At 46.7% G+C, this 9,190-nt stretch overlaps 1 protein-coding gene across 1 annotated transcript; it reads right to left on the minus strand.

Annotated features, from left to right (window-relative positions):
- Positions 1-2,145: 2,145 nt before the first annotated feature.
- LOC139432953 (guanine nucleotide exchange factor subunit RIC1-like) lies at positions 2,146-8,824 on the minus strand. Its single transcript, XM_071201789.1, has 3 exons — positions 8,804-8,824; positions 3,406-3,994; positions 2,146-2,156 (listed from the first exon to the last, which is right to left on the minus strand). The coding sequence occupies exons 1-3, from the start codon at positions 8,822-8,824 to the stop codon at positions 2,146-2,148; spliced, it is 621 nt and encodes a 206-aa protein (XP_071057890.1).
- Between the last annotated feature and the right edge of the window lie 366 nt (positions 8,825-9,190).

Here is a 9,190-nt window from a genome sequence, read left to right on the forward strand (position 1 = left end):
AATATAATTTAACAAGATATGAGAACAAAACAGGAAAACAATAAAACATATAACCGTGATGCCACTAAAATAAGGTCAAAAGATTGGTCTTTGATTTCCTTTTTAAAAAGTAAACACTAAAGGGGACAGCAGAAGAAGACAGACAGGAAGTAAACATTAAAGGGAGTAGCAGAAGAAGACAGACAGGAAGTAAACATTAAAGGGAGCAGAAGAAGAAGACAGACAGGAAGTAAACACTTAATGGAGCAGAAGAAGAAAGATAGGAAGTTAACACTAAAGGGAAAAGCAGAAGAAGAAAGATAGGAAGTTAATACTGAAGGGAACAGCAGCAGAAGAAGACAGAAAGTAAACACTAAAGGGAAAAGCAGAAGAAGAAAGATAGGAAGTTAATACTGAAGGGAACAGCAGCAGAAGAAGACAGAAAGTAAACACTCAAGGGAACATCAGAAGAAAAAAGATGGGGAGTAAACACTTAAGGGAACAGCAGAAGAAGACAGGAAGTAAACATTAAAGGGAACAGCAGAAGAAGACAGGAAGTAAACATTAAAGGGAACAGCAGAAGAAGACAGGAAGTAAACACTAAAGGGAACAGCAGAAGAAGACAGGAAGTAAACATTAAAGGGAACAGCAGAAGAAGACAGGAAGTAAACACTTAAGGGAACAGCAGAAGAAGACAGGAAGTAAACATTAAAGGGAGTAGCAGAAGAAGACAGACAGGAAGTAAACACTTAATGGAGCAGAAGAAGAAAGATAGGAAGTCAACACTAAAGGGAAAAGCAGAAGAAGAAAGATAGGAAGTTAATACTGAAGGGAACAGCAGAAGAAGACAGACAGGAAGTAAACACTAAAGGGAACATCAGAAGAAGAAAGATGGGGAGTAAACACTTAAGGGAACAGCAGAAGAAGACAGGAAGTAAACATTAAAGGGAACAGCAGAAGAAGACAGGAAGTAAACACTTAAGGGAACAGCAGAAGAAGACAGGAAGTAAACACTAAAGGGAACAGCAGAAGAAGACAGGAAGTAAACACTCAAGGGAACATCAGAAGAAAAAAGATGGGGAGTAAACACTAAAGGGAACAGCAGAAGAAGACAGGAAGTAAACACTAAAGGAACAGCAGAAGAAGACAGGAAGTAAACATTAAAGGGAACAGCCGAAGAAGACAGGAAGTAAACACTAAAGGGAACAGCAGAAGAAGATAGGAAGTAAACACTAAAGGGAACAGCAGAAGAAGACAGGAATTTAACACTAAAGGGAACAGCAGAAGAAGACAGGAATTTAACACTAAAGGGAACAGCAGAAGAAGACAGGAATTTAACACTAAAGGGAACAGCAGAAGAAGACAGGAAGTAAACACTAAAGGGAACAGCAGAAGAAGACAGGAAGTCAACACTAAAGGGAACAGCAGAAGAAGACAGGAAGTAAACACTAAAGGGAACAGCAGAAGAAGACAGCAAGTAAACACTAAAGGGAACAGCAGAAGAAGACAGGAAGTCAACACTAAAGGGAACAGCAGAAGAAGACAGGAAGTAAACACTAAAGGGAACAGCAGAAGAAGACAGCAAGTAAACACTAAAGGGAACAGCAGAAGAAGACAGCAAGTAAACACTAAAGGGAACAGCAGAAGAAGACAGGAAGTAAACACTAAAGGGAACAGCAGAAGAAGACAGCAGCACAACACACATTTATTCATTCAAAGACAGAACACATTTACTTATATTTTAAAACAAGAAAGCATCATACATTTTTAAATACATCCCTTCACATTTGAATAATGTTCGACGTCCTAATGTAGCCAGACATCATTTTAATGGACTTGGACTAAAACATTTAACACCGCCCGAGTCTCTGCTTCTTGTTGTTTATTTGTGCTGCGGTGCATTCAGGCGCCGAATGACTGAGAGAACGCCGAGAGGGCCCGATAGCGTCTTTCCTCAGTGTATCTCTCGCACTCACTGACTCTCAGCTGATGTGTAATTAACGGAAAAAACATTTATATAATCCGTCACAGTCAAAATAAACGAGGAAGCGAATAACTACAAAAGCCTGTGCTTTATTTTGAAGAGACAGATGTCACATTTATAACTTTGGGCTTTTATTATTTTAACAATTGGACCAGTTTAGCAGCTCTTAGCTGGTCCATTAGTCATTTCATGTCTAAGAGATAAAGAGCAAAGAGGGTTACACAATACATGTTTAATATAGAACTAAATGTGTGCAGACCCGGCGCCAGAACAAATCTACAGAGAGGGCATATGATTCAAAACCGTCATGTGCCGCGGCCAGAGTCGACGCCAGAGACTTTCTTTTGGGGGTGCTGTGGGGTAGCTTGACGTTTCATAGAGGGTACTCAAACATTTAGGGTACCAGCGCTACAGTGGACATTTCTACTGCAACACTCCCCACACACACACACACACACACACACACACACACACACACACACACACACACACACACACACACACACACACACACACAGTTCACGGCATATAGGTGTAAGCAGGGGTAAAGTGCTATTTTTTATAAGTTGGGGGCGGACCTCACCTCCTCTAGGGGGGTCCGGGGGCATGCAACAAATTATTTTACCTAAATAAATAACTTAAAAATGTCAAAGTTGTTGATAAATTGGACATTAAGAGTTCAGTCAGACAACTCACGTGTTTCTTAATATGTTTATTAAAAGCAGCATATAGTTTGAGTTTGGCGTCTAGGTTCGGGCCTCATCACTCCACAGATTTACAAAGAACATTGAGTGATGATTAGATAACTATCCCCCGAGCCTACAGGTGGAGCTGGGGTGGAGCTGGGGTGGAAGCTGGGGTGGAAGCTGGGGTGGAAGCTGGGGTGGAGCTTGGGTGGAAGCTGGGGTGGAAGCTGGGGTGGAGCTGGGGTGGAAGCTGAGGTGGAAGCTGGGGTGGAGCTTGGGTGGAAGCTGGGGTGGAAGCTGGGGTGGAAGCTGAGGTGGAAGCCGGGGTGGAGCTGGGGTGGAAGCTGGGTGGAAGCTGGGGTGGAGCTGGGGTGGAAGCTGAGGTGGAAGCTGGGGTGGAAGCTGGGGTGGAAGCTGGGGTGGAAGCTGAGGTGGAAGCTGGGGTGGAAGCTGGGGTGGAGCTGGGGTGGAAGCTGAGGTGGAAGCTGAGGTGGAAGCTGGGGTGGAAGCTGGGGTGGAGCTGGGTGGAAGCTGAGGTGGAAGCTGGGTTGGAAGCTGAGGTGGAAGCCGGGGTGGAGCTGGGGTGGAAGCTGGGTGGAAGCTGGGGTGGAAGCTGGGGTGGAGCTGGGGTGGAAGCTGAGGTGGAAGCTGGGGTGGAATCTGGGGTGGAAGCTGAGGTGGAAGCTGAGGTGGAAGCTGGGGTGGAAGCTGAGGTGGAAGCTGGGGTGGAAGCTGGGGTGGAAGCTGGGGTGGAGCTTGGGTGGAAGCTGGGGTGGAGCTTGGGTGGAGGCTGGGGTGGAAGCTGGGGTGGAGCTTGGGTGGAAGCTGGGGTGGAGCTTGGGTGGAAGCTGGGGTGGAGCTGGGGTAGAAGCTGAGGTGGAAGCTGGGGTGGAGGCTGGGGTGGAAGCTGGGGTGGAGCTTGGGTGGAGGCTGGGGTGGAAGCTGGGGTGGAGCTTGGGTGGAAGCTGGGGTGGAGCTTGGGTGGAGGCTGGGGTGGAAGCTGGGGTGGAGCTTGGGTGGAAGCTGGGGTGGAGCTTGGGTGGAAGCTGGGGTGGAAGCTGAGGTGGAAGCTGAGGTGGAAGCTGGGGTGGAAGCTGGGGTGGAAGCTGGGGTGGAAGCTGGAGTGGAAGCTTGGGTGGAAGCTGGGGTGGAAGCTGGGGTGGAAGCTGAGGTGGAAGCTGGGGTGGAAGCTGAGGTGGAAGCTGGGGTGGGGGGGTGGAAGCTTGGGTGGAAGCTGGGGTGGGGGGGTGTAAGCTGAGGTGGGGAAGGGGAAGCTTGGGTGGAAGCTGGGGTGGAAGCTGGGGTGGAAGCTGGGGTGGAAGCTGGGGTGGAGCTTGGGTGGAAGCTGGGGTGGAAGCTGGGGTGGAAGCTGGGGTGGAAGCTGGGGTGGAGCTTGGGTGGAAGCTGGGGTGGAAGCTGGGGTGGTGGTGGGGTGGGGGGGTGTAAGCTGAGGTGGGGAAGGGGGAAGCTGGGGTGGAAGCTGGGGTGAAGCTGGGGTGGAAGCTGGGGTGGAGCTTGGGTGGAAGCTGGGGTGGAAGCTGGGGTGGTGGTGGGCAGAGTTGGGTGTAACGCGTTACTTTGTAACGCGTTACTTTGTAACGCGTTACTGTAATAATATTACTTTGTCGGTAACGGAGTAGTGTAACGCGCTACTTTTATAATCCAGTAATCACACTACAGTTACTAACATTGCCCCGACACGCGTTACTTCGTTACTTTCTAAAATCAGTCATAATCAAACCTCAACAAACACCTGCAAAGAACACATGCTAAGGTGAAGCTAACGCACATATCTGTTGTTTATTTATATCACACACACACACACACACACACACACACACACACACACACACACGTAGTTCTTCTTCTCTGTTTTCCGGTTGTTGCTTGTTTTGAATGACGAATACACACTACCGCTGCCTGCTGGTAAGGAGAGTTATTGCCACTCACGCATGCGCAGTTCGTACGTGCTCGGCTGAAGTCTGGCTCCAGTGCAACACATGGCCAACACGCAGGAGAACACGCCGACGCAACAGCGTGAGCAGAGATAGACTGCGCAACATATACAGATAGCAGGAGACAGAGGACAGCCACGGTCAGATAGCAGGAGACAGAGGACAGCCACGGTCAGATAGCAGGAGACAGAGGACAGCCACGGTCCGATAGCAGGAGACAGAGGACAGCCACGGTCAGATAGCAGGAGACAGAGGACAGCCACGGTCCGATAGCAGGAGACAGAGGACAGCCACGGTCCGATAGCAGGAGACAGAGGACAGCCACGGTCCGATAGCAGGAGACAGAGGACAGCCACGGTCCGATAGCAGGAGACAGAGGACAGCCACGGTCAGATAGCAGGAGACAGAGGACAGCCACGGTCAGATAGCAGGAGACAGAGGACAGCCACGGTCAGATAGCAGGAGACAGAGGACAGCCACGGTCAGATAGGAAAACATTCAGGATCTGGATCAGTCTTATGCGACAATGGAAACTGAACTAAAGAGAACATTTGAAACTTTAGCAGTCTGCGTGATCTGCCTGCAGGGAGGGGCGGGCCGGCCCTGCGAGTAAAGTAACGAGTAAAGTAACGAGTAAAGTAACAAATTACTTTATGTAGAGAGTAACGAAGTAGTGTAATATATTACTTTTTTTAAAAGTAATATGTAATATGTAATATATTACTTTCTTTTAGTAACGACCCCATCTCTGGTGGTGGGGCAGGCGAGCAGCACCTGTATTATCACAGAACAGAACAGCTCACAGAGAAGAGATAACATCTGATCCTTTACAACACTAGATGCTCTTTTTAGGTTTTTACTAACAATGTTGTCCTGCTAGTAATCCCCGATCTTTGGAAATGTAGCAGTAATCTGATGATGTATTTCTTAATGTAACTACAAGAGAATACAGTCTTTTTTGTTTCATATGTAATCCATTACTCCCGAAGCCTGTGTGTGTCATCGGGCTCGTGTTTTCCACACTGGGAAGTGGTGTTCCTCTCAAATACAGCTCACATCCTACAATTAGCCCAAACACAGCAAAACCCCAGCAGTGACTCATCCGACCCTCTGGCCCTTTAGACCAACTCCTCTGCTTCAGTGTGTGTGTGTGTGTGTGTGTGTGTGTGTGTGTGTGTGTGTGTGTGTGTGTGTGTGTGTGTGTGTGTGTGTGTGTGTGTGTGTGTGTGTGTGTGTGTGTGTGTGTGTGTGTGTGTGTGTGTGTGTGTGTGTGTGTGTGTGTGTGTGTGTGTGTGTGTGTGTGTGTGTGTGTGTGTGTGTACTAGCATTACTATACTTGTGGGGACCTACATCTGTTTACATAGTCACGTGTGGGGACTCGCCTCCCTTATGGGGACAAATTGGAGGTCCGCATAAGGGGGATCATTAATTTCAGGGTGAAGACTTGGTGTGTGTGTGTGTGTGTGTGTGTGTGTGTGTGTGTGTGTGTGTGTGTGTGTGTGTGTGTGTGTGTGTGTGTGTGTGTGTGTGTGTGTGTGTGTGTGTGTGTGTGTGTGTGTGTGTGTGTGTGTGTGTGTGTGTGTGTGTGTGTGTGTGTGTGTGTGTGTGTGTGTGTGTGTGTGTGTGTGTGTGTGTCCATTGGGAAGGAGGGGGTATTGATCCTATAAGGCTCCAGGAAACCCTGTTCTCCCATTTCCACTGTAATGAAACATAATCGTTTTTAGAGTGGCACTTTTGCAGAAAACCATCAGATAATCTGGGCCTCTTCCAGTTGGCACCCAATCAGGCTGTGTGTGTGTGTGTGTGTGTGTGTGTGTGTGTGTGTGTGTGTGTGTGTGTGTGTGTGTGTGTGTGTGTGTGTGTGTGTGTGTGTGTGTGTGTGTGTGTGTGTGTGTGTGTGTGTGTGTGTGTGTGTGTGTGTGTGTGTGTGTGTGTGTGTGTGTGTGTGTGTGTGTGTGTGTGGTCACAGCGTACTGGGGTACACCTCGTTATCACACCTGAAAACCATCAATCAATTAATCAATTAACAGAAAAAAACTGCAACAATGAAGTTGTTTTGTTGGGTACAAGACAAAGATGCTTCATTTAAATCCCATTCGCATCTTTAAAGCATTCTAACAAGCAGCGGTATAAGATATCAGCACAACTGATCGTTTAAATATCAAAGTATTCGATCAAAGATTAAATGGAGGAATTGAGCAACAAATTTGAACCTGGAAATGTGCATAATATGGTCCTTCTAATCAGGGTTTGAAGGGCTATAGTTCACAACGTAATACAACGAGAGGCTGTCGTCCTGTCCTATAGTCAATGAGGGACTTTTTCTTCATCCATAGCCACCGTTGGAAACACCAGAGGAAAAGAGACATGAGCAAACAAAGACAGGAGACAGAGGGTGGAAGACCTTTTAGCAGCTGGCATGTAGTCTCCTGTCTGAGCAAAGAGGAGAAGAAGAAGCCTGTCAGGTTGAACTTACCTTACATTGCATTTAGCTGACGCTTTTATCCAAAGCGACTTACAATACGTGCATTCGACCAGGAAGACACAACCTTGAGGAAAACAGAATCATATAAGAACATCAGGTTTCAAAGAGCCAAGTATTTCAAGTGCTACTCAACTGGCTTTAGATAAGCCAGTCCTTTATTAGTATATAAGTGCTTTGTTAATAGTTCTATCGCTCGAAGTGGAGTCGAAGGAGATGAGTTTCAGTCTGAGCCGGAAGGTGTGTGAGCTTTCTGCTGTCCTGATGTCAATGGGAGCTCATTCCACCATCTTGGAGCCAGGATAGCAAACCCACGTGTTTCTGCTGATGGGAACTTGGGTCCCCCTCACAGCGAGGGTGCAGCGAGTCGTTTGGCTGATGCAGAGCGGAGTGCACGTGCTGGGGTGTACGGTTTAACCATGTCCTGGATGTAGGAAGGGCCAGATCCATTCGCAGCATGGTACGCAAGCACCAGTGTCTTGAAGTGGATTCTAGCAGTTACCGGAAGCCAGTGGAGGGAGCGGAGGAGCGGAGTGGTGTGGGGACATGTAGGAAGGTTGAAGACCAGACGAGCCGCTGCATTCTGGATGAGCTGCAGAGGTCGGATGGCACATGTACTTATATGATTCTGTTTTCCTCAAGGTTGTGTCTTCCTGGTCGAATGCACTTATTGTAAGTCGCTTTGGATAAAAGCGTCAGCTAAATGCAATGTAATATCTACACTGTAGCTAATGCACATGACAATAAAGCCTTGAATCTTGAATCTACATATGATTTGAAAGGGTCGCTTGTAGTGAGAAATCCACTGAGAATTATAATCAGGCATGATTTTATTTTGTAAACTTGGGTATGTGCTGAATGAACAAAATCTCTGAGCAACACAAGATCCTAAATATCTCTGGTTCTTGTTTTCTACGTTGTCCTGTTGTCCTATAGCACTACAGGTTACATTACTATCATGTTTGATACTCAGATTAGTTCACTGATTAAACTGTTTTCCATGTACCTAATAATTGTATTGAAATACACTAACTGTATATAATTATAATCTGCAGTTGTTCCCCTCACAGATTAATGTTTTATATCTCATAGATAGACCAGCTGCAACCTTCATGTTTTCTTTTCACGCTGTCGTCATCTTCGTTTCCGGCTGCACGATAAAAGGATCTGATGAACCCACTTGAAGCAGCATTTAACAGCAGAAAGACGACGATTCCGTGGCTGCTAAAGAGCCAGATGTGTCCTTCCAAGCTGAGTGTGCGAACCTCAATTCAATGCAATCACTGGAAAGACGGCAAGCAAGCGAAAACATGATAATATTGTTTGTTTTTAAATGAATGAACTTTTTAACCCCCATCCCCAAAGCATAATCTCCATCTTCATTTCTCCAGATGTTACTTCTGAACATCGCTTTCTCATTTTTCACTTAAACGCTAATTAGATGTAGAAACAAGTTGTTGTTGGAGTTTGTGTCGCATGGCAACAACATCGATGTGAGGCTCCTCGCCGCCTTTGAGCTGCTGTTTCTCTGCGTTTATAATGATGCACACAAAGCCTATGATCATGAGTGAATAAGACGCTGCTGCTTCGTCTACGAATTCCTTTTTCCTTACAAGAAAATGGACTCGCTATTCTCTCTAACGAGCAGGGACAGTTGCTTTACATCACATTTGATAAGCTGCAAAGATCAACTCGAGGTCAGATAAACACGTCTGACTCTGATTTCTCCTTTCGCCATTTCATTGTTGTCTCTTAAAGAGTCCCTGTTTGGCTTTTAGGGGTTCAGTGGTTTCCTTTGTTTACTTCTTTTTTTTTTTTTTTTTTTTTTTACAGAACATACAACAACACATGTAACAACAAACAACCAAACAAAACGTAACGGGGGGGGGGGGGGGGGTGCAAGGATGACTTCCTAAGACAGCTGATTGTGACATACATAGGACATTTCATACACAATACATTATACATTACACAGGAGATGCCATATTGACAGGGTCAGATAGGAGGGCTGCGGACAGTGAACCGCAATCCTCCTGTCTCCCCTCAAAGTCCCCCAGCAGAGAAGCTGCACGCTGCGTGTTCAGCAGGTCCAGATACTCCCTCA

Source organism: Pseudochaenichthys georgianus, chromosome 23 (assembly GCF_902827115.2).
Source record: "Pseudochaenichthys georgianus chromosome 23, fPseGeo1.2, whole genome shotgun sequence".
NCBI classification, from domain to species: domain Eukaryota; kingdom Metazoa; phylum Chordata; class Actinopteri; order Perciformes; family Channichthyidae; genus Pseudochaenichthys; species Pseudochaenichthys georgianus.

What these genes read in the sequence shown, in the direction of transcription:
- LOC139432953 (XM_071201789.1), bottom strand. Translation starts at nt 8,824, where the DNA reads ATGGCGAAAGGAGAAATCAGA. An exon ending in TGGCGAAAGGAGAAATCAGA is followed by an intron (nt 3,995 to 8,803) that starts GTCAGACGTGTT and finishes CTTCCACCCCAG; the next exon opens with CTTCCACCCAAGCTCCACCC.